Genomic DNA, 25956 nt, shown 5'->3' with positions numbered 1-25956 from the left:
TAGTGTCCCATCTCCCCACCCCACCCCCAACACCTTTGAAGCTCCACCATCCATTCAATCTCTGCTCATGGCAATGTATACAGCAGCTACCTTTTTCCTATGTTATGTTGAGCATCAACATAAGCAGCAAACAAGAGACCCATACATAAATACACAAACTGTAGTTCATTGGCCTTTAACAGGGTATTCTCAAAAGTCAGCCTGCATAGAAACTAATAGCCTAGAACAGTTCAAGGAAAAGGCTCATTTTTCTATACACCCGAGCACTCCAACTTGCAGATAAGAAAATTAAGCCACAAAACAGAACAGGCACTAATAGGTGTGTGAAGTCTGCTTTATTGATGTACGAAGTTGTACTCTACAATCCAATACACCTGTTACAGTAGGTAACTTATTCAGATTGAGGATAGTGCTCTTGGGAAACATTACAACTTGGAACACAAACACTGCAACAGGTGCAGAAGCAGCTCTTAGCAGCTCAAAATGTGGGAGAGCATTGGATGGAACTGAGGGCACTGCTCAGCCCCTTTAAGTACCGTACATGAGATTTGCCAGATCTGTCATTATAATCAGACTTGAAGCAGTCTATACCTGGCATCTTGTTGCAAACATGCTGCAAAACCTTGTTTACATCACTCTTTTGAGCAGCTGAAGGAGGAGAAGTACAGCAGCAGTTTAGAAACTGGCTTTCTGGTACTTCTGGGGTAAGCAGGTGTTGCCTTCTATCACCACCTATTGGAGTGTACATTTAGATATCAATGTGGTTGTGTGGTAGAGTTCAAGTTAAAGTGTACCAAGAACCCCTGCAAACCCACAGGGACACAGCAAAGCTAATGAGATGCTGCAAGAACTAGAGAGCTATGGTCTAGTGTAGCTCCTAATTGGAGTACATGGGTGAAGACCCAACAGTACAGACCTACAGAAATGTGGAAGAGGGGGCTATGACATAAAGACAAGGCATACATGCCCTGCCAGTCAAGACAGATTAGGATTCTCAGTTTCTCTACACTCAAGTTGCAGAAGACACTGGGCAGCCCAAGTTATCAAAGCTGGGCAGTCTTATACTGGCTCCCAACAAATAAGTCAGGGTAGCCTGAAATGGGAAAGAAATGGGCAAGGTTTTGCATATCAGAGAACTAATTCAAGTACTTCTAGATTTTAACCTCTCTTCCCCCCCAAATGACTGCACTTGGTGATGTTTGGCAGTCTCTATCCATTCTAGAGACGAGGACAATACTGCAAGCAATCGCTGGTCTAATGCAAGGGAGAAGTGGTGAGAAAGGAGGAGAGGGACGAGGTTACTGGGCTTGGTGTTTATGGAACTGGCACCACACGCATGGTATTAGTGAAACCGGATCCAGGACGCCACCCTGTAAGCACTATGACCAGGTCACCAGTCTTGAAGAATCCACGAGCTTTGCCTGGAAGGAGAAGGAAAACAGTGAGAAGAATAGGCCTTATAGAATGAAGAATTAACAGACTGAGAGAACTCCTTGGGACAGTAGTGCCATGGGTTTGGAAGCAAACCTGAAGGAATGCTCTTACTTGGGCTTTCAATTCTAAAACCAGTTTTAGTTATAATTGTTACACTACCTCTAAATGATAAAAATACTGGTACAGAGTAACAGAGGTGACAGTTATCAAAAAACCTACAAGAACCTCTGTTAACTTGCATGCAAATGTAGGCATTTTGTATCTCTTCTACGATTATAGCATAGAAGAGCAGAGTCAAGGATAACATACCGACATTCATGCCTAGGTTAACTCTGAGGTCAACATCTTCTGCCCAGGCATCATGGGTTGGTTCTTTGCACAGCACAGGGAAAATGCCACGGTAGAGATGGGCCTGTCGTGCTGTCTGATCATTACGGGTCACAGCAATGATGGGAGCACGTGGGCGATACCTTGACACCAGATGAGCAGATCTAGAAAAGAAAACACATGGTAAACTTGCTCATCTTAACCCATCAAATCTTAAGCCAAATAGCTATGTACAGTGAACCCCACATACAACAGCGAAGTAAAGCACACACGCAAAAGACAGATTCTAAGGGGAGACAAATATGCTGATTCTGGAAGACTATGCTAGCAACAGACTATGCCAGCAATTTTCCTTCTTTTAGTGATCATATTATAGTTTGATATACAGGAACAGGTGCAGTTTTGATATGCTTTAGCCCAAGTTCCAGGTTTGGGGCTGCAGAAGACATTCTACTGTAAGGAGGTACCCTTACCTCTTGTCTAAGAGGAAAGGTTAGTACCACTTTCATCAATATTCTTTCTATTGCACTCTTCTAAAAATCTGGATTTCTAATACTAGAAACCATCGGTCAAGTGTCATGAGACTACCACTGCTATGAGACCATCAGATTAAGGTGTCATATTAAATGCTATCAGATTAAGGAAAATCCCCTTTTCTATTAATGGGGAGGCACCAGAAGGCTGCTCCTCATGCTATTGAGCAGCAGCTGTGCAAACCCCCAATGTGCAACTAAAAGCTCAGGGAGCTTCTTGCTGCAAGCATGTCACTGTTAACAAGACAGGAACCATGAAGTAAATACCCAACTTGGTCAAAGAGAAAATGCACCCTTGCCCATCATACTGCCCAGCTATGAAACGGGAAGTAGTACTCATGTTTGTACTTCTTAAGACTACCAGGGAAATTTGTTCCAAGATTAACCCTACGCATTAGGGTTGAGCATGGTATAGTGTTGAGCAAGATTTCTGATCAATCTGCTCCCAATAGGATAAAGTATAGCTTCTCAACCAGTACAGATTTCAAGTCCAACATGGAAAAGTGATCTTAAACATCTTTCTTCATTTGTTGTTCATGCCAATCATTCAATATATGCAGTAAATTGAATTGAGTGTAGCATCAGAAACCATTAAGTGGTTCCAGGAATCCATACCAGTACTTGGATGAAACAGAATCCAGAGCTAAATTAGCCTTCTAAAGTTCAGATGTCTTCAGAAAGGTCAAGTGTAAAGGCTGACAGGAACCCTTATAAGCGAACTCCTCACAACATGCTTGCAATATAGCTTAAACCCACTCTGATTTCAAGCAGATTCAGAAGCCACTGCAATACGATCTACAATGGTCTACAGGCAGTATGCAGCTTTAGTTCCTCCTCTTACTCTATTACATAAGTCATCCAACTTCATAAAAGGAAGCTTAAAAATTGCCTGCTTACAGCAGCCATTTTCAACCACTGTGCCGTGGCACACCCGTGTGCTGCGAGTGGTCCACTGGTGTGCCACAGGAATTTAGTGGAAGGTTATTTATTAATAGGGCCAATGGGAGATGTGAACCCCCACTGGCAGCAAGGTATGCCTTGTCAATTGTCAAAAACCTGGTGGTGTGCCTTGACCATTTTTAATACCTTGTTAGTGTGCCGTGAGATGAAAAAGGTTGAAAATCACTGGCTTACAGTGTGGGTTTGCACAAAAAGCACACTTCTGGGCAATTTGCTCCTCTTGTATCAAATACATCCAAAGAAGTATTGATTCTAGTGCTAAAGTTTATATTACCACACATGGCATGCGTACACAGTGCATTTTCCACACATTATACAACTGCACCCTTTGTGTGGATAGAGCTTATGTCACTGTTTCTACAGGGAAGTGTTGCTAAACTACTTTTCATTAACCCATTTTTGCCTGGCCCATAGATGTACACATTTGGTCCCTGTTGCATATATGCAACTTTGGGCAGAAATGACTTTTATGGCAAAGTATTTACTTATGTACTAGGTACAATGTACACTTGAATTCACATTCTAAGTTGTTCAGGTACACCTTCAGTTTACAGAAATCAGGGTCAGTAGACTTTCGGGACCCCGATACTTGTGGACAGGATATCTCATGGTGCTTAAAATTTATAGAACACCAAATTCACATTAACCCATTTAAGAACTTATGCTAGTGTCACACTAAAGGTGAGCCCTGTAGTGCAGTCCAGTTCTACCTATATGGGGCACACACATCTGGTTTTTCTACCAGAAGACTTTTGGCCATACCCATAAGGTTATGACACAAATTTTAGGATAGCCAAGGCCATAAGAATCTTCACTTCCCAGTGGACCACTTTGGTTATCTCTGGTTGAAAGCCATAAGCCAGTGGTTCTCAAACTTTGAGGGAGCTTTACTCCCTCAGTAAGTCTGTAGGGGGGCAATGGCAGGAAAGCGACCCCCAGGATCGTATCCCTAAAGGGGGTGTGTTTTCACTTACTTGGACTCAGTGAGGGCTGCATGAGGTTCAGGGGGCCCAGCGCAGCCCTCTGCAGGGCTTACCGAGGCTTGGAATCTTGAAACAATGATTGCAATGCACCTCCTGAAAACAGGAAGTGCTCTGCGAAATCTCCTTTTCAAGATTCCAAGTCTCGGGAAGCCCTGTGGAGGGCTGCACTGGGCTCCCTGCAGCCATCACTGAGACCAGATAAGTGAAAGCACCCACTCTTTGCCCCCCTCCCACTTGGGACACAATCCTGGGGGTTGCTTTCCTGCCTCTCTTCCCTTGCTCCTTAAAGGGACAGGGGAAGCATTACATTAACTGGTGGGTCGCAACTCACGCAGTTTGAGGACCACTGTCCTAAGCAATCTGGTGTCTAGGAGCAACTCCTCCCCATAAGGAATGAAAAGATCTGCCAGTTCTGAGATCCAGCTCCATGCCTCAGATTCATGGAAGGTGAATTATGTCATGTTTGGAGCAGCACACTCTATTGCTTAGCATAGCAAGCAACTAATAATGTCTTAATGAGAGCAGGACTTTTCACTTTTTGTCCAAAAACCAGCTGTTTTTTTTGCCTCTAAGAGACATTCTGAAGCCTGCAGAGGCAATGGGCGGATGTGTGCAGCCTCAGAAAGTGCTCCAGAGGTGACTGGAGCAGAAAAGGGACCAAAACAGTGGATATCATTATCGATAGTTTTCGGTATTGGGGGGGGATCTGAGATCAGATCCTTTGCGGATATATTCAGGCCCCACCTGAATATAGTTTTTAAGGTAAACTTTTTTAGTTTGCTAAACCTTCCAGCTTTAGTATCTTAAGCATGAGCTTGGTCTTAACCCACAATTTTTATAACTTGTTATTTTAACTGCTACGTATCTTGGCTGATGCGCTTATCTGCTCCACACCACAATTAGTTTGGATGTTGCTTTTAGTCATTAATGATAATTACATCCATAGTTTTCATTACTGTAAACAATCCTGAGACTTGCTTTGGAAAGGCAGCATAAGAATTTAACTGTTAACTTTGTGATCCAGATAAAATTAAGAGAGAACAACATAGTTAAAAACTCCTCCACTCAGACTTCACAAGTCACAGTACTTCTGACTGAGGTAGATATTTAGAAGCTTGGTTTGTGCCTGTTATCCAGCCACCTGACATACTGAGGTCCACGCGACTCCTGCTAGAACCTTCCACCTCCTACCTTCCAGACTTGGTGAGTACGATAATGGCCCCACTGCAGCACTTGAAGGAAGCTTCTACAGCGCCAACAGCGGCAGCTTCAGTAGGATCCCGGTTGAGGGGGGCCAGCCGACGGAGCTCTTCAAACAATTGCCTGTGAAAGATGGCTGCCTCTGCTTCGCGAGCAATCTATAAGAGCAACACGCATTCGGAAGACGACATTCACATCAGTCTAATGGCATGAGTGAAGGAGGGGAGCTGGACTTGACAGAATCTCTGTATACAAGTGTAGAGTTGTTTAAGCCAAACTCACTCAAGTGAGAATTTAGCAGTAAGATGCGGCAACTCATCAAAAATATGGTTTGTAGGCCCTCAAAAAAAAAAAATTATCACCTGCTATTTGGAAATGGATCCACTCACTGGGTAGAAGAACCAAGAAATTTCTTTCTGAAAGTTAACATCTGTCAAGTCACCCCACTCCATTCTGCCCATCATCTTTACATTCACCCATTCACAACTGCCAGTCACTCTTGCTCTGCTTCTACCTACCTCAAATCCTGCTTTCCTAAAAGAATGAGGACAGACTGATGGTTTTAATTAAAAAGAGCTGTGTGAGGAACTGGTTTACCACCTATAGAAACCACTTGAAGTTGTTGTGAGCTCTAGTCACTTTGGAACATATTTTACAAATCCTAGTTGTCTGCCTAACTCAGAACCCTACCTGCCAGACTCTGTCAAAACTATCACAGCTGCAGCTAAGCACTTAAAAGAGGCCTCCACAGCGCCTACAGCCATGGCATCAGCAGGGTCCCTGTTGTTAGCAGTGATGCGGAAAAGTTCTTCAAACAGCTGACGGTGAAAGATTGCTGCCTCAGCCTCACGAGCAATCTGTAGGCCAGAGTGAGAGGGAGGGAGGAAAAGAGGAGCAACACAGAAAGGAAAGAGATACACCAGAGTAATATGATCAAGTTAATTTGTGAGGAGTGTTAATAGCATGTCAGATTTGCTTGCAAGATTAAAGGCAGGATGGTGCAGCATGCCTAGTTTTCCAAATAAAAAGCCACTATCACAATTCTGACAGGATCCAGTTTTAGTTGTTGAAGATGCCAATTAGATGCCAGGTTCTTATGAAATGACTCTTGCATTCCAAGTCAGAATTTAGAGCAATGTGTTTATTCCTCCTCTAAACGGGGGGGGGGGGGAGAGAAAGGTAGAGAATCTCAGCTTGGCAAGCTCATGACTTGCCAATTTTGCTGCTGTTACAGACTGTCAGACTAAAATAGCGTTATTAACAAGGACAAGAGTTTAATTCCTGGTTCTTGGTGACCAGAAACTTTACTGCTTTGTTCTGTAAAGGAAAAGAATTTCAAATACATTCTTCCACTGCACCATCCTGCACTTTAATAGAAAACCAAGTCTCTCATTTGGCTGTAAAATCAATCTGATCCAGTAGCCAATGTGAAGGAGTTCTGCCAATGCTCAGTGACTGTACACCAAAATAAGTGTTTAGGAGTAGACCGTTACATTCTGAGTTCAAATGAAATTGCTTCCTAAGAAATATGCATAGGATTGCACCAGGGAGTATAATCCTATGCACACTTGCCTAGGATTAAGCCACACTGGCCAAATACAACTGAACTTCCAAATGTGTACAGGACTGACTGCTATTCTTCCAAAACCTGAAGTTTGCTGAAATTGTTGATTAAAATAGTAGTTCTAGTAGTACAGATAGACTGCAGCACACTGAACATTACTTTTTTTTAGATTAAGCTACATGCATTCTTGTCAACCAAAGTAGAGACTTGTATGGCATTTGCTTTAAATTATAGAGAAATTGTTGATTCAAGAGTTTTCAGCTAGACAGAAAATGGGAGTTTATAGCATGACACATTAGGAATTCTTTTGTAGTAACTTCTGTGCAAGAGTTTATTCCCATTATTTAACCCTATGAGGTAAAAGTAGGCCAAGAGGAGTAGATTAGCAGGACAGTATAAAGCCAGAGAAACCCACTGTTACCTAGAGATGATCAGAGTCAATGGAATGCTGAATGTTGTGTAGCAGCAGAGTTGTTACTTGGGATCTTAAATGTATCAGACAAACACGATGACTGAAATTCAGAGACTCTAACCCAGGGCAGCACATCCTGGGTCTGGGTCTCACAGGTAAGGCAATATTAGGTATTAACATAAATATGGAACATCTTGCCATTTTTAACACACAACTGCACAAACTCAATTCAGGGTCTTGCATTTGGGGCACAGGTACCTTATAGACTGTCAATTCTCACATCAGCCCAGGAGAGATCTTCCTTAGAGGCCCTGCTTTTGGTCTCTTCCCCTCCCCCCCATCTTCTGAACCATGACAGGCGGTGACCCTGAGAGAATAACACTTACTGACTGAAATGTGCTCACTTTTGTCTACCCTGGTCTTTTAGTTTGCTTGCTTTAATCTGGCTTGGGCCATCTTGCTCCCACTCTGCTTTGAATGTACGCTTATCCCTTGGAAACATGTGTCTGGAAAGTTTATCATAAATGTTCCCAAATAAAGGCATGCCCCTTGTCTGCAGGTGTTCCATTCCGGAACCCTCTGCAGACAGCCAAAACTGCTGATACAGGCAAACACCCATCCCTGCAATCTGGACCCTCCAGAGGCTAGGGGAGTCTTGCTCCCTTCCAGAGGGGCTTCTGAGCTCAAAGGAGGCCACGGACACCCATCCACGGTCTCTGCCAGGCTCAGCACCTCAAAACCTGGGACTTCTGATTTCTCCATGAAACTGAAAGAGAGGTTTTAGATGCCTTATTAGGCATTGGAGGCCCGGAGAAGCTGATTCCGTGAATACAGGATCTGTGAAAACAGGGGCCCACGGTATTAGGAAGCCTGTGTCTGTGGCTGTTACCATTTCAGAATGTGGATGGAAGCTCACCAACTGGTCCTTCAGGAAAAGAAGGAAACTGTCACATCACAGGGAAGGGTTCCAAGTACAAAACCAGCACAGTCCCACAAGAAGTTTACAACTTCCCATCTGCTTTTTCTCACAAGCTTCAAGAATTAAAGTTCTATGAGCCTGTTCATAGACAATTTTTTGCACAAGTTAAACTTAGTGGGGATTGGATCTTCCAATTTCTTGTCTTTTCAGCATTTCATCTTTCACATATTCTATATTTTCTTTAACTTTCTCTTTTAGGAGAATGCATCAAAAAACCAAGCCACTTTGGAATCCTTCCATGTGCTACAACAGTGGTGATCTCCAATACAGAAATTAGAAGCAAGAGCATCCAAGCAATACAGGGTCTTCAACACACTTTTGACAGCAACCATCTTAATTTTCATAGCAAATATTGACCAGCATCCTGCAAGTTTCAGCTGTTCTACTCATTAAAAGTTGCTTAAGTACACTGTAATAAATCTTATACCTATAGCAAGATGCCAAAGTCTTTGAGCATTTAATGACAGGAAGCTTTAGATAGTTAGTAGACAGGCTGAATTACAAACATGCTCAGCTGCCACTGGCTCATAGGAACTGGTACCCACTTTTGTTTGCTAGTGTGCCAGGTTATAAAACGAAAGGAGTTCAAGTGAGGAGATAGCACTAGCACACTTCTACATTATGCAAGAGTTTTATCAAATAAGCTAGCTAACCTGAGCTCTCAAACTAGTAGGTTAACAGGGCTGCAATTCTCAGCAGACAGCCAACACAATCAATACTTTAATTTTGGTACTTGAGGTCAAATTGTCAATAGAAACTGGAGAAATCCAAAGCAGAGCAGAGTGTTCCCTGGCAGTTTCAAACATGTAAAAGGGTCAGTCATGCAACAAACATTTTATAATACTGTCCAAGGGTATCAACTGATGAACACAAAGCAATCATACTGTAAGTGAGCAAACTGCAATAGCCCAGCCCCACCACCACATGGTAATTCTAGGGCTCAGTCAGATCTCCAGAATGAGATTGGGAGTAGGACTCAGATTTTATATACTGTTTGTAAATTAGAGCACCCACTTTTATCTGGTGTGGCAGAACAATGAAGACTTGAAACAGGCTACTCTAGTATGGGGAAACTGGATGGAATATGGAATCCCACCTGAGGCTTCCAAAATCAAGTTCTTGCAGTTCAGTTATGCAAAAATTATGTTCAGTATAAAGCAGTGTTTTACACATGCAGTTGGTGGAAGAAACTCTTAGTACCCCACTGGTTGGATTGGTAGCCATGCAGCATGTATGCAGGCCAGCCATTTACTGCCTATCAACTACTAAAGGACTTTGCAAGGGATTTTATGGGGGCACTGGGGGCTTAGCTTATGAGTATTAGCACACAAAAGTACAGCTATCTGAAACCAAATTGTGTATCACTCACTAGGTGTTGCATACGAACAGCCTCCAGAGGGTAGTCTCCTTTGGCAGTCTCCCCAGACAGCATGATACAGTCAGCTCCATCCAGGACAGCATTAGCTACATCACTCCCCTCCGCACGTGTTGGACGTGGTTTCTTTATCATGCTCTCCAACATCTGATAAGAAAAGACAAGTGAGTTAATATTTTCACTGCCACTGAACCTGCCTTATTTACAAAATAAACTTGTAATGCTTCAGCCATATGCCACACTTCATTCAAGCTGAATCCTATATATCACCACTTGAAATAGCAACACTGCTACATTTACACAGAAGCAACTGTTACAAGCATTAACGAGGAATATGCTTTTTTCTTGCTTATGATTATTCTCCAGCCTCCTCCCACTTGAACAAGTCTATAGTATTCCCAGACAGCCTATTGCAGGCAAGCTCTGTGCTAGCTGCATACAGTGATCCCTTGCCATCTTAACACGGACCCCACTATCCCCTAGTTTCTGTGGGGATCCATTCCTGGACCACCACCCCATGAATACCAAGGGACTACTGTATACAGAGAACAAAATGTGCCAATTAAAACATCAGCAAGTTGTATTGAGCCAAAAGTGTACTTTTTCCAGAGTCATTACTGGCAGACATTTTAAATTTTGATCAAAGCTCTAATCTTCTCTTCTACAACTGTTAACATCTAGGTCACTGCAACCCACACAAGAATTCTAGTCAAGCTTTCTTGCTAATATGTAATTTTTACATCTAACCAAACAAAATGTGAACAATCTGTAACAAACAAGTCTCAATCTGTATGTGTCTCACTGTAGAAAGTATACGTATTTTCATTTCTCAACACTTCCATGCTTACTGTCAAGGTAGAATGTCATGCAAGAATCACCACATATTCCTCAGGCACAAGAATCTTCAGAAAGTGGAGTCAGTTTGTCTGAAATACCTGAGTAGCACAGATTATTGGCTTGCCAGCCCTATTGCATCGGCCAATCATCATTTTCTGGGCAAGGAAGACCTTTTCAGCAGGAATCTCAATACCAAGATCACCACGAGCTACCATGATACCGTCACTTGCCTCCAAAATTTCATCAAATCTGAAAGGCAAGCAGGAAAAAACGCACACGTGAAAGCTATCTTAGATGCACACACCACCACTATCCAGGAGAGGGGGGCAGCAGCACAGCACAAAACAGCTTATGCACTCCAGTTGAGTGGGCAACACTTGATTGCATTTAGTGTTACCCATCTTATTCTAGTTCTGTGATTAACAATGCAAAACTAGAGCTGTGTTAGCAGGCTTAACCTATACAAATCTCCTGTTCAAGGTAAGTTTTCACTCATAACAATGACTTTTGAGAAACAAAGACAGAAGGGCAGGGTTCTCACTACTAATAAAGTGCCACAATTGTAACAGCCAGCTTACCTGCGTACTCCTTCATGGTTTTCAATCTTGCTAATTATCTTGATGTTCTTTCCCTTTTCACCCAGCACATTCCTAACAGCATGAACATCAGCAGCCTTGCGGATGAAGGAAGCAAACACCATGTCCACATTCTGTTCCACACCAAATTTTAGATCCTGGATGTCCTTCTCAGAAACAGCAGGAAGATCAACTGCAGCACCTGGCAGATTTACACCTTTTTTGCTGCCTAGCATCCCACCATTTTCAACTTCTGTGAGGACATAGTCAGCACCTACAGAAACCCAAAAGAAGTTAGCAGGTTCAGACCAAGTTTCAATTTCCTTCCACCATTTTCTGTACCAACCCCATTTCTTTCTCAACATGTCTGATGAGTAGGTAACATCAATTCAGATGACTGATACCTTGTAGCTATAAGAGTGTACTAAAAAACACAATAAGTCTTTTTAAGGAGACCAAGTATTTTTCATTACTGTGAGGTGTATACCCACCTTTTACATATGTAAATATGGATTTATTTATTTTTTACACAGACCCAGCTGAATGAAAGGACTGTTATACGAATAGCATCACTATGTAAAAATGTTTTCCTTTTGAAATTCTGGCTGTACCACCCAAGTCCTGTCTCAACATACCTTTCTCCTTAACCTGAAGAGAAATAAGGCCATCATCCACATAGATTTTACTGCCAACATTCACAACTTTGATGAGATTCTTGTAGTCCACCCACAATACATTCTCATCACATTTTTCCATATAGGCATTGTCCAGGGTCACTTTCAGAGCTGCACCCTTCTTTAGCTCCACTTCTGCTGTGCCACTCTAAAAGTATAAATAGCATAGGAAGTATGAACAGCCTCATCCAGAGATATTCACCTCCCAAAGAACTAATGCTATGCAACAGGATTTGTGCCTTCCAAATGCAACACATTCACAAAGGTGCTGGAAGCTTGTAGCTTGCAGCCTTACACCGATGCTCCATTTTTTGTGTGACCTCATGCTTTAGATCAGGGGTGCCCAAACCCCGGCCCTGGGGCCACATACGGCCCTCAAGGACTCTCAATGCGGCCCTCAAGGAGCCCCCAGTCTCCAATGAGCCTCTGGCCCTCCAGAAGTTTGTTGGAGCCCGCACTGGCCCAATGCAACTGCTCTCAGCATGAGGGCGACTGTTTGACCTCTCGCATGAGCTGTGGAATGAGGGCTTCCCCCACTGCTTGCTGTTTCATATCTGTGATGCAGTAGCAGCAGCAAAGGAAAGGCCAGCCTTGCTTTGTGCAAAGCCTTTTATAGGCCTTGAGCTATTGCAAGACTGTTATTCATTCATATAAGTTCATCTTTTAATATATTCATTTATGTAATGTAAATTAATTCAAATTTTAAATGTAAATTAATTCTTCCCCCCCCCCCGGCCCCAACACAGTGTCAGAGATGATGTGGACCTCCTGCCAAAAACTTTGGACATTCCTGCTTTAAAGAAAGACAAGATACTGTAAAACAGAACTGCTCATCATAATTTAATATGGCAGCTACTAAAGAAAGGCAGTATCACCCTTAAAACAATGGCACTCAAACCAAGAGGCAAGAATACCTGCAATGGGGGTAAAGCTCCAGAAAGAACAGAAGCCTGAAGCAAGTAGAACTTTCCTTTAACAGCAAGAACCAAACTGGAATAGTGCTATCTGGTAAATCACCCTCACAAATTCCCACTGGATTTCAGAGAATGATTACATTCCTAATCTAATACAAACTATTTTATCCCAATCTGATCCAGAGGAGTGGTTGCTCTGTTCCAAGAATAATTGTATGTATAGTTCCTGGAGAGGTCAGATATGTTTGATTAAAACTGTAATCCACAAATCCTTACATGTGGTTGAAGGTTCAACTCAACTGTGCATGAGAAGTTCAATCTTACTGCAGAATCCATTACTGGCTCAAATATATCGGGGACGTAAGTTCAAAAAGAATAAAAACCATTTATACAATGATAACTAGACCAAAGAACAGGACCATGTCACAAACTTACACCCTTGATAAGTCCAGTTCGGATTTCAGGTCCCTTAGTATCTAGCGCAACAGCAACAGGTCTGTATGTAATAGGATCAGAGGCAAAGCTCTCAGTAGCTTCTCGTACATTCTTGATTGTTCCTGCGTGGTACTAAAAGGGAAGACAATATAAATATCACGGAGTTTAAGACACACATTCCTAGCCAAACCCATGTTTCATTCATTAGCATAATAGCTGGTGTGTGCGCAGGCAGGTAATCAATTAATATTTCCTATTTATTGTCAGAACGTTTTGCTAAATACAAGGTATATTTGTCCATTAGTTTTATGGCTCAAGACACAGCACAACCTTATGCAAGCTTACTTGGAAGCAAAACCCACTGGGTTCAGTGGCATTTACTCCCATAAAAACCTCGTAAGATTACAAACTTGTACAGTATTTTATTCTGGAGACTAGACCACAACGAACTAACAAGTCTTCTGCTCACACTCATCCATTTATTATGTGGCAGTCAACATGGATAAGAGTACCTAGAACTGTACTTAAGCATATAATTTGCTAACTAAGCTCTCTGCATCAGTGCAAACTAGTGTTCGATTCAGCTGAAAATGCAAGGACAACACTACTGTTGTTGAGTGGCAACAGCATAGATGTATCTTGCTGTCTTACATGCTCCCTGAAGCATCTGGTGGGCCACTGTGAGATACAGGAAGTTGGACTAGATCAGCCTTATCCAGCGGGGCTCTTATATACTGGAACCATCTTCAGATTTAGTTAACTAAAGTCAGAGTAGTTTCCCCACTATCAGATGACTTTCTCTTCACAGCTTTTCTCTAGTAGAACTGCTTGCTTATCTTGATTTAACAGCAATAAAGTCAAACAAAGTTCACAGTCAAGGCAATTTAGCATTTAACCACTACCACTGTCAAACCAGAAAACAGCAAGACACTACATCATGGGAGACTTCATGGCACATTTACAGTGGAAGTCAGACAGGTTTTCACTTTCTCTCCAAAAGTAATAAACAATGGTTTAGGTCATCAGAACACCATTTACAACACAGTATCTCCACCAGCAATCTGTTTCTAGGATATTAAAATCATGTGAAATTTCAAAAGATGAGGGATGAACATACAATAGGCAATGAGGGCAATACAATACAATGAGGGCAATGAGTTATTCTCATACAATACAATGAGGGCAATGAGTTATTCTTAATTTTCCTTCATCCTAGGAACCTGATAATTTGTTAAAAATACAGCAACAGTCTCAAACCTGTTGACTTTTATGCACATTAGCATGATGTCTTTTAAAGGAATACAGGCAGATGGAAGAGGCCTCACCATTGTATGTGCTAAAATGGAACTTTTGTCCTGTCTGTAGCATGACCTTTCGAAAGTTAAGAGCACCAGGTCAAAGATATTTAAAATGGCATTTAAGGAAAGTTGCAGTAGGGAATGGGAGACTTCTCAACTACTTGTAACAGTGAGACGGCTCTTCTATTTATAGAAAGGGGCTTGTTCTCTTCTAGAAGTTACTGGCATTTTAAAATGACCTTAACCTAAGCAGCCTGCTTTTAAAAAGCCAGGGTTATCTTGTAGTTGTATTCTCAAACTATATATATTAAAATCCATCAAAATTTCAACATGGCAACCTCTTCAGCAGTTAGCCATAAATATCTCCTTGAAAACCTCTTATTTTTGCAAAGGGAAAATTGGCAGCCTATTTTCAGATAGCATTTGCTGCTAAAATCTTGATAACAAATGCTTTTGGCTGACATCATACTTGACCAGATTCTCATTAACTTCAGCATGATATTTTAACAATTTGCAAGAAGAGAGGGACAGTTGCTTGTAGCTACTAGAGTAAGAACACTTCAAGACCCTGTTTATAAGTCCAGGATGCATCAGCAGTATCCAGTAACAGAGATGTGACCTTTAGCAGGTGAACTTTCAGTAAGTACCGAAGTGGACACTATGTACGGACAGATTTTTTTGAGCTCCAGTCTGACATTTACTCCTATGAGCCCAAATCCCACATGGTGGCTGGATGATGTTCTGTATTTCAATGCAGTTAGACATTCTTATGAAAGTTTAAGTTTCTTTAAATACAAGTTCCTGATGAACTCAATTTGTGCTCCATTCATATAAATTATATTTGTTTAAACTTTAAAGGCTTTTATAATTGCACTATTATCTGAAAGCAAAGAAATACAGCTCCAGTATCAAAGTTACTCCATTGATTTTCTTCCCATGGATAAAAGTAATGCAACTACGAGGTTATGTTATCTGAAAGCAAAAAAAATACAACTCCAGTATCAAAGTTACTCCATTGATTTTCTTCCCATGGAATAATGTAAGTAATGCAACTATGAGATTATATTAGCACATTAAATGACACAGGCCAAGAGAGATACTAGCTAAGTAAGTAGCAGGCATCCTGAAAAGACTGAATTAAAAATCAAAAGAAACATGTTAGGTTTGATCATTGGACTCATACCAACAAGATGCAGTTCAGAGACAAATGCAATATTCCTCATGATGTACAAAAACAGACAGGGGGGTCTGAGAACAGTCTGAGAAACAATTAAAAGGTTGTAGAAGGGAAGACACAATATGCATTAGTATGCATTAGTACCCTGTCAAATAACTTTAGAATCTAAATTTGTTAGAATGTGCCATTTGCTAGAATGTGCCATTTCTGAAGTCAGGTAAGAGCTTCATTACTAAAACCAGCAGCTAATGTACTCTGTGCAACAATGCAAGTGACAACTATTTAAAGTATTTTTGTGCAATCTTTACCCTCCAATTTACTCTTACCTCATGAGTTCCATGAGAGAAGTTGAGACGGGCAACATTCATGCCAGATTTAATCATTTCTTTCAGTATTTCCACTGACCGAGAAGCTGGGCCTAGAAATGAAGACAAATCTTCATTAGCATAAGTCATTTTGTTAAATACTAACCAAGGCAATGGATATTGAAAGATGCATTTGCAGCCTTTCCAGAGAAATGGTTTCATTCACAGCAGTATTTACATAACAGTTTGATATCTAGACTCTAGTACAGAACCAACAAAAACCCAGCTAAGCCAAACTTTTTTATACCCAATCTTGAAAACCATTTAGTAAGTGACTGCAACTCAATCACACATTACAACTCAAGGTTAGAAGCAGCAATGGATATAATGGAAGTGGTGCCAGCTGGATGTACATTCTCCTATCTGGGTGGCACTGCCGCCTGTAATGTTCAGAGAAACTGGCACAGGCGGAAACTGTAGCACATTCCTCCTGCGCAAATTTCCCTTCAGTAGTTATCAAGCACTTCCAGCTGGACCAGTCCAAAGCTACTCTGAAAGATCATGCAAAAGTTTTATGAGGAAAGCTGCCAATTTTCACAGGACTAACATTCAAAGAGCAGTTCACATTTTTCTGTTCACGTGTTTTCAACATCTTGTAAAAACTTCTGAAAGACTGACACATACATGCATGTTAAAATCATGTTACAATCATACAAGGCAGGGAGAAACCTCGAGATACACTGCCTTTGTTGAAATATGATGCAGTAAAAATGTATAAGGGGTAAATTATTACAGGAGCCAATTTTTGGAAAAGTATCAACTACCTCCCACATGCTGCAAGTTTGCTATATACAAATTGAGCATAGCCTCAAGAGTTTTACTTCCTCAGTCTTACACAAGGCAAAGGAAAGGCTGCTCAGACCCACATCTAAGCACTGAACTGGTTTCACTTTCTCCCTAATTGCCAACTACCTACAGGTCCATTCTCACCTATCTGATGTTCTGACTACAATACTAATGAGAACAGCTATAATTAACCACATGAAACTTTCTAAACTAGTGGTTCCCAAACCAGTGGGTTATGACCCACCAGGGGAACCAGGGCATTCCCCCTGAAGGGGAGTGGCCCTGCAAGAATGGTGGCAACTTCCAATTGAAGAGGGTTCCTACCACAGATAAACACTGGTTAGAGCAATGATGAGGCCCGCTGAGTCCCCCATACCCTACTGAAGGCCAGTGCTGCCCTCCAAGGTAAGTGAAAAAGCCTCTTGGTCACTGCAGCACCATACTCGCTGCTACATCAACACCACCCCTTCCCCAACACTGCAAAGACTTATCTGGTTCCTAAACTTCCCTGTAGGAGTTTGGGAACCACTGTTCTAAACAGATGATTACTTACACATTTTTTCAAATCATTTATCTAATTTAGGAGACATAATCAATGTGTGGCTAAACTCAACTTACCAATTGTGCATATAATGCCAGTGTTCCTTGCATTGATTGGTGCAGAGTCAATGTCCAGACGGCACATGTGTTCCAGGAATGTATCTGCCATGGCAGCATGCAACTGCTGGGTCTGGATGAAAGCAGTTCCGGCATCATGGTGTTTAGACATGGTTGCTGAGATTAGTTATCTAACAGGAAATAAATATACTGTACTTAGAAACCTGCAATAAAGCTGAGTGTTCCCTTTGGGCAAGAGACATGCACATTCCCAGTTCACCACACACCCACTTTTATCTTTAATCCAACCGCAAAAATGTGTTTCTAGAAAACACATGTTTCATACACTGAGGTCTAGACATGAAGAGGAATTTCAGGCCAGCCAGTTCTAACATACTGGCTTCAGAGGAATGACTACAGCCTGTTCCATAGATCTGCAGAGGGAAAAATTACAAATTACCATCTAGCAGCAGATCCAAAAACTGCCTGTGCAACTCTCTGTACATATAAACAAAAACATGGAACATATTACACCAAGGACTGATAAACTAAAGAGCTTGATCCATCTCATCACAGAAAGACAAAAGTTACTACAGGTAGTTGTAGTCAAACTGTACTTTAAAATAGATGCAGAGGCATATTACATAGGGCAGTGTTTCTCAAACTGATGGATTCCAACCCACCAGTTTGTGTAAAGGTCCCCTGGTCCCTTTAAAGGGCAGGGGAAGAGGTGACAGCAGCTATGTGATGTCGCTAAGGGGGGGGGGCTTTTACTCACTGCAGGCTCCAGGAGGTGCAGGTAGCCCTGTGCAGAGCTCCCCAAGGCTTAGAATTTTCAAATGATGCAATTGCAAAGCACTTCTGGTTTCCAGGGAGTGCTTTGCAATTGCATCATTTGAAGATTCCAAGTCTCCAGGAGCCCTGTAGAAGACGGTGCAGGGCTTTCAGAACCTCCTGGAGCCTGCAGCAGCCTGCAGTGAGTGAAAGCACCCCCTCTTAGCGGCATCACCTAGCTGCTGTCACCTCTTCCCCTGCCCTTTAAAGGGACTAGGGGACCTTTACACAAACTGGTGGGTTGCAATCCCTTAGCAAGGCACATCACTGCCCTCGCCCCTCCCCTGCAAAGACTTTCTTAGGAAGTAAAGCTCCCTAAAAGTTTGAGAACCACTAACATAGGCTTTTTAAAAACTAGTTTAGATACCTTGTTCAACTGCCAAACTTACATTATGGAAGTTTAAAACTAGGCAATAAGCATGAACAGCTAAATGGGTTCAAGTTTAATACTGCTTCTTGATAGGTGGCCTATACACCAACTTACATCCTTTACATTACTGATACAAACACAAGTTACTACTGTATACCACAAATGTAGGGATTCTACTTTCACTTTAAATGGAATATTTTACTCTGTAATATACTGCTATGCTCCCATGTCTGCTGTTGCTTGAGCAAGACTTTCACAAAGCTCAACCACATTTGAGATGTGCAAGTCATGCAGATCACCTGGCAATCATGCACCTTAATGTTAAACACGTTAAAGAGTTATTTTATATTACACCATGCATTCCAACATCCATTCTACACTAAGTTACTGATCTAAGTAGCTAACCTACAACTTTAAATCAGCATTCTGCATTAAAGAGAACTTTCACTTCCTGTTTCAGTAATGCTTTTGTCATACATCTAAATATCATTTTTTTCTTCTAATATCACACTACAGAACTCCCTCCCTCCTCACAGTTCTGCTGAGCCAAGAGGAAGCTTTGTTCTAATTAGATATTTCAAATTACTTAAAACAGTTTTTCAGTAACAGCATGAGACAAATGGTTTTCACTAACCAATTTTTCTCAACTTAAATTTGTGTTCTACAAGTTACAATGCAAGGTTCTTATGACTTCTGAATTCTGTTCATTACATTAAATCAGAAATCTACTATAAGTAGAGGTGTTTGAAAATGGTGTTATTTATTTTACCAAGTAAGTCTATTGTGTTCAGTACAACTTGGGCTGCAATCCTATCTTACTCACTGGAAACTAAACACCTCTAGCTATAGGGTTGTTCTAAGCAGCTTTAGGCTTTGTACATTAGCTCTTTTACATAGCTGTGATCAGGAAGAGAAGCTCCACCCTTTCTGGTCAGGACCTCTGGAGTACGTGCAGCTTCCCTCGCAGTCAGCTCCAATTCATTTGGATGCACTTCAGTACTCTTCTTTCCCGCAGGATGCTTTTTTCTTCCAGTAGCCTGATTCAGAGAGAGGCAGCTCTTGCTCTGGCCTCATAGAAGATGCTGACTCACTTTCAAATAACATGCAGACATCTATCTCTGAAAATCAGGATTCAGAAAAGAGGTGCTGCAGTGACGATACACTGCTTTCCAGCACAGTAAAAGCAGGAAGACTCTTATGCACCCAAATTCTTCTCTATGGAGTCTTCGTAGAAACACACTTCTGCATAAAACATAACACTTCTTGGAAAAGACAGTCCCAATTACTGCCTGCTTGGGAAAAAAGTTATGAAAACTAGCATTTCTTGTTTGGGAGGCAACTTTCAGCTCCAGTCACATATATACTGAAGTCTAAAGATGCTATTTAAATTTCACAACATAACCTTGCACTGAGAAGCCTGGGTGTTGGGAACACAAATACAGAGGATGACAAGTTTGTGTGCACTGCACCACAGTAGTTTCACATCCATAGTCTAGCCTAGATTATTCACTATGGTCAGCATAATTAAAAAAGCAGACAACATATCTTGGAAAACTGTGATCCTTTCAGATTTCTAAGGTGGCTATTCATACCCTCTTCAAAAGTAACAAGCAGTTCAGTTTCACCATATTTATTTTCAAACAACTGATATTCAAAACATGAACGACAGGGAAGAGAGAAAAACAGCAAAAATCTTAAATACCTATACTAAACTTACAGTTTAAGAATATCATATCTGTGTTCCATAAAGCTTTTAACAAGCAGGATTTTTTTTTTAAACCAAAAACTTTTTAAAACAAAGAAAGCCCTGCTGTGAGCATATCCAAGTCATTCCCAAGAATCACATTTTAATATGCTCTGATCCAGGTAGGTATCTATATAACCTGGAATGTTTCAATGCTGACTTGCAAAGAACAAATTAATGGGCTCTAGAGGGTCATGTGAGTCCACAACAACATACTATACTATGTTCATTTTCCTGAACAACAAGACAACATATGATCTAATACAAACAGACTATCATAGAAGGGCTACATCCTATGATAGGTTTAAGGTCACGCTTACAAATTGTTAACACATTAGGAACAGATGAAATGGACAATTATTACAAGTTTCATAAAGCTAAGAAACAACTATAAAGAGGAGAGAGCATATGCTGTTCTTTTTCAAAAGTGTTGGGAGATCATTATTTTAAACTGCAAGAGATTTTAAATACACAGCCCCCTAATATGCCTCTTTCAAATTTTCAACTATTTTACAGCATACCATAAAGCTACTGCCTTACTAAAAAATATTGCTTTAAATCTTTATTTTGAGAAGCTGTCTGCTGAACTAGTGAAACAGATGACCATATTACATGAAGCAGAATGAGAACAAGTCCTCAGCTAAATTTAGAGACTCTTCCCATCATGCCACTACTGGCTGCATCATTTGAAAGATGCTTTCCTGCGCATACATACAGCAGTGGCAATAGGATGCTACTACAGTCTCATTTGAATCCAATCCTACCGGAATCCTACGTGCAAGCCCTCACAGCATACTGCGGCTACTCCTGATCTTAGAGTAGCCTGGTCTATATCAGAATAAAAGGTCCCTTTTTCTTGAAGCAAAGAACAAACTCCACATGGAATATCTTCATTATATGTACCAACACATTTTTCCTTTTCATTTATTGCATTATCAAGTTTCCAGCTTGGAGGAAAAAACAGGACATTGTGTGAGCAGAGGTAGTTTCACTGAAGCTTTGTTGTGGAGCCAAACAGTTTAAGAACTAAGCTATAGGCTACAGTAAAGGTGTGTTTTCAGCATGTGCAAAGGAGACTTTTGTGCAGTTTGCTATCTGTCAAAAATTAAGATAATTATCCTGAACACCAACATTAATTGTAGCATAATATTTTTTAATAGTGCTCAAACTTGACTGTGCTGGATTTTAATGAAGCAATGAAATAATTGCTTATAAGAGACAATACTACCACGCCCCAATATGACAGATATAAAAATGAGACTATAGATTACATGATTTGTCATCCCAGCTGATCTACTACTATAAAATCCTTTCTAAAATGGTTTATTTTATGCCAATATACAGCAGATTGTATGAGACAATATTGAATAAATCTGCTTTTCATATTGCAAAGTAACTATATGCAATGTCTGTAATGCATTTCATAAAATCCTTGTATTGTACTACTTTTTGTAAGCCCTTTAGGAGAAAGGCAAGAGTCTGTTTACTGGCTTCTTTTGAAGAAAAACTGCCTGTTTTATAGCCAAGAATACAGAGCAGTTAGAACATGGATGTATCTGCCATCATTAAATTCCCTTCCCTGATGAGTCAAGCTAACACCATATTAGAGCCTGCCCTCTATAGTTTAAATGGTGTCATGCCAGAAGTCAGTTGAAGCTTGTTTCAGCTGCAGAAGGTGTTCTAACTGGCCTTTACTATGCAACAGATGACTCAGACTCCAAATCCAGTACAGTACAGGTAAACTTGAAGTTCACTGACCCATTTACCAAGCCTTTCCCCCTCAGAACACTCAACTGGTGGACAAGCTTCCACATAATAGTAACACAGGGAATCCTGTACTGAGGAAAAGCTCTGGCTGGCCAGACATGGTCTATGGACCATGTGCTGTCCCAGAGCCATTTTATTCAACTAAATTTCCAGTCAAGACAGAGCCAAGATACTCTAAGGAAATGATTTTCAGTTGTATCATTAACCTACCATTTGCTTAGTCATTTCTTTCAGTAACTGGAAATTGCATCACATCTGTAGGGATGTCTACCACTTCCTTGCCATTGTCTTAACATGTATAATATTTCAAGATACATGCAAATACAGCCCATTATAAAGTTCAGGCACACCAAATGTTCTCATTCTTCACCTCCCAGTGGGTCCCCGAATTTTGGTTGAAATTGGTAGGAATCATTATTTGCAATCAACTACCCCCATCCAAGCACATGTTGAACATAGCAACATTCTCCTTTCACTTCACACCAGATTTAGACACATTCTTCACCCCATCACCACACAGAAAACTTGATGGGGGATCTCACTCTGAACACCGGAAAAGATCCATGGTTGCTAGCTTCTACACTCAAGGCAGGTTTTAAGTCTCTCCCCTCCCCATGGATTGAAATACAAACCTGCATGCAAACAGCAAATTTAGCCAAGGCCATGATACCTTTTCAGATATAAGAGCAGGGCTGGCTGAGCTTTCATTGGCCTATCCCTAGACAAAGGAGAGGTATTGCCTAGTAAACATCCCAGAAGATTCTGGAAAGCACACAATATCAGCTCTGCCCAAAAAAACAGCATAAGAACCTGGACTCATGCATTGCTTGACTGCAAACCCTTTTCAGACAGGAAACATTTTCTTATTCTTTTGCTATGTAAGCCACTGAGGCCTTTGTTAATGAGCAGTATATAAATATTCTGAGCTGTCACTACTTCTAGCATGGCAAGGCAACAGTCTACAAGTGCCTAGAGTCATAGTTTTCCTAATCTGTGCACAATTCTAGTGCAAATTAATGTAACCATTATTAGTACTGCAAAAACTGAAATTCTTTAAACAACTTTACTTTTTACCATATTTAATAGACTGCAGAGAAAGGCTCACCACAGACTACAGCCATTCAATTACAGACAAGAAATATCAAGGTTTCCTTGTTCTAATCAAGTACTAAACAGATCCAACTCTGCTTAACTTCATATGCTTCCACCCCAAATATAATGTGCTTCATGAGTTCCGCACTTTACAAAACTCCAAGTATTACAAAGATACTTTTTAAGGCACAGGCAACCATCTCTTTGTTCCTATTCCAGCACACATACTCCCCCCCCCCATGTTGCTGCTGCTGCAGCATCCAAGGTCAGCCAGGAGAAATTGCCTCATCATGGTTGCCCTGCTCCTGAGGAGAAATTCTAGCTTCTCAGTAGGCATAGCTAAGGACACGCAAATAAAACAAAGAATGGGGGGGGGTCGTATTTTTGAGAAAGCTAATGGTATCAGGCCTAAAGCATCCTTCTCAAAACAATCTAGTCCATAGTGTTCTTCAATCTTTGAGTCAGGACCCAAAGGAATTGCAGTCTCAGTTGTGGGGTTGCGGCAGCTTAAGGGAATGAAAAAGGTTGAAGACCACTGGACTAGAGCACCACCAGGTAAAGGGGGAGGCACCTGGTGTACCCCTTCAGGTACCAGGAGACTGTCCCAGTCCTGCTCAGGTTTCTGGCAATTCTGCTAAAATAGCTTTCACTCGTGCCAGGCTTTGTGATAACTCTTTCTGTTCTCTGAATATTTGGTTAATGTACTGTGCTGGAAAACCATTACTGAGGCAGGGAGTGGGTGGCGACAAGGGCAGGAGTGGGAGGATAGGGTCCCGGGAGGGGGGGAGATTGACTGTGGGGCCCAGTCTCATACTGTATTGATTGATTGGTAGTCTTCAACCTTTTTCATGCCCTGACCCCAATCTAGTCAACCAGTAAATGGTCCACCTGATTTTCTCTTAATGAAAAAAGCAGAATGGGACTTTCCACAAACATGCATGGGACTGGGCTGCCCAGACTGAAGGCTGAGATAACAAGGCTTTGATTGCCTTGTATCTATGTCCGTCCGTCCGTCCCCCCCACTTTCCTCACAAAGACCTTTGCAGGAAGATAATCAGGCCACAAAAAGGCACATAATGCAACATGATATCTTTCCCCCCACCACCTACCCTCTTCTGAGGCCCTCCTTGGGAAGTAAGGGCTCAGAAGGAAGAGAGGCAGCTTTCTAAAGCTAGGTAGAAGGAGGGGGGAGGAAAAGAAACCCAGAGCAGGAAACCATGATGGCCACCCCGAAGGACAGTTCCCTTTGCATACGCAGTAGCAGTAACATCCCCTCACCGTGGCCCACGTGCACAGTAGCACTCCCCAGTGTCCCCTCACCCCAAACATGCCCATTTCCATAGAGATGGGAGAAATGGAGAGGGGGGAGCTGCTTCCATGCTTTATGAGGGGGAGGGGAGAAAATGCCTCAAGGCCGGAATGAGGGGAACTCCCCCCCCCCATTTCCTGGGGTCTAGCAAGGACAAAGGGCTTATCTAACACTCCCACAAAGGCACCACACGCTGCCTCCTCTCTCTGAGGGATGGAGGCTACCAGTGGTGTAGCTAGAGGGGGTGCAAGGCACTAGGGCTCCAACCCTATCTACACTTCCCTGGGTGTAAGCCCCATGGACTATGATGGGACTCACTTCTGAGTAGACATGCATGGGATTGGGCTCCAAGTCTTGCAGGGGGCCTCACCGCAGCAGTGTGCAAGGGCCCCCTGCAGTGAGGCTCCCTGCAAGATTTAGTGCTTTACACGCCCCAGCTATGCCACTGGAGACCACAAGAGGAGGCACCCCCATCACTATACACTGGCTTATTTTCCCCCCCATGACCTCCCCTCCCCACGAGAACTTTTTGAACTGTTCCTACATGCTAAACAAATACAGAAGCATGTATGCAAGCATGCCTAAACAAGTCATGCGTGGACATGTGTGTAAGTGTACCTAAACATGCACAGAGGACAATAAATCCTAAACATGACACACATAAACATGTATGTAAGCATGCCTGAACATGTATGAATCTTGAGGAACGAGGCAAATGTTTGGTGAGGAGAGAAACTAAGTGTGGCAGTGCAATCCTCCCATCTCCTCAGAGCCCAATTCTCGTCACACTTACCTGGGAGTAAGCTCCATTGACTATAATGGGATTTACTGTTGAGTAGACATAACTAGCGTTGAGATCCTAGGTTGCAATCCCATCCATGCTTTCCTGGGAGTAAGCCCCACTGACAATAATGGGACTTACTTTCGAGTAGACATGCATAGGCTTGGGTTCTCGGGCTACAATCCTGTTCACACTTACCTGGGAGTAAGCCCACTGACTATAACGGGGCTTACTTCTGAGTAGACACCCACAGGATTGGGCTCTGAGGCTGCAAATCCAGCCACTTTCCTGGGAGTAAACCCCATTGGCTATACTGGGACTTACTTCTGAGTAGACATGCCCAGGGTTGGGCTGTGAGGAATAAGAAAGGTCGCCTGTGGCGCTGCCGAGCCCCGAGCACCACGCCCTGCCTCTGCCCTGCCTCCCCCTTACCTGCCCAGCCACTCAAGCGTCAGTCCAACGGGAGAGTCTCCACCTCTCTGAGGCGCTCCTCGAGCCGCCCGCCGTCAAGGTGCCTGCGAGCAACCGCAGCACGCCCACACAGATCCCTCCGCGCGCTCTCAGTCCCAGTTCTGCGGGGCCGGGTGGGCGAGGCCTCCGCACTTCTTTCTCGCCTTCCGCGGAGGGATATCTG

General features: G+C 42.1%; 1 protein-coding gene across 2 annotated transcripts; it reads right to left on the bottom strand.

Moving 5' to 3' along the window:
• Positions 1-316: 316 nt before the first annotated feature.
• On the bottom strand, positions 317-25862 carry PKM (pyruvate kinase M1/2). Of its 2 annotated transcripts, none has more exons than XM_066636648.1 (11): positions 25755-25862; positions 17447-17616; positions 16004-16095; positions 13203-13334; positions 11815-12001; positions 11183-11453; positions 10703-10853; positions 9762-9914; positions 6128-6294; positions 1744-1925; positions 317-1421 (listed from the first exon to the last, which is right to left on the bottom strand). In XM_066636648.1, the coding sequence occupies exons 2-11, from the start codon at positions 17595-17597 to the stop codon at positions 1315-1317; spliced, it is 1593 nt and encodes a 530-aa protein (XP_066492745.1). In that variant the 5' UTR covers positions 17598-17616; positions 25755-25862; the 3' UTR covers positions 317-1314. The 2 variants fall into 2 exon arrangements, with proteins under 2 accessions (XP_066492745.1, XP_066492744.1); XM_066636647.1 differs by lacking the exon at positions 6128-6294 and adding an exon at positions 5429-5595 and having other exon boundaries at positions 25755-25861.
• Between the last annotated feature and the right edge of the window lie 94 nt (positions 25863-25956).

This window comes from Tiliqua scincoides, chromosome 8 (assembly GCF_035046505.1).
Source record: "Tiliqua scincoides isolate rTilSci1 chromosome 8, rTilSci1.hap2, whole genome shotgun sequence".
Taxonomy (NCBI): Eukaryota; Metazoa; Chordata; class Lepidosauria; order Squamata; family Scincidae; genus Tiliqua; species Tiliqua scincoides.
This window is presented reverse-complemented; position numbering and strand designations above follow the sequence as displayed.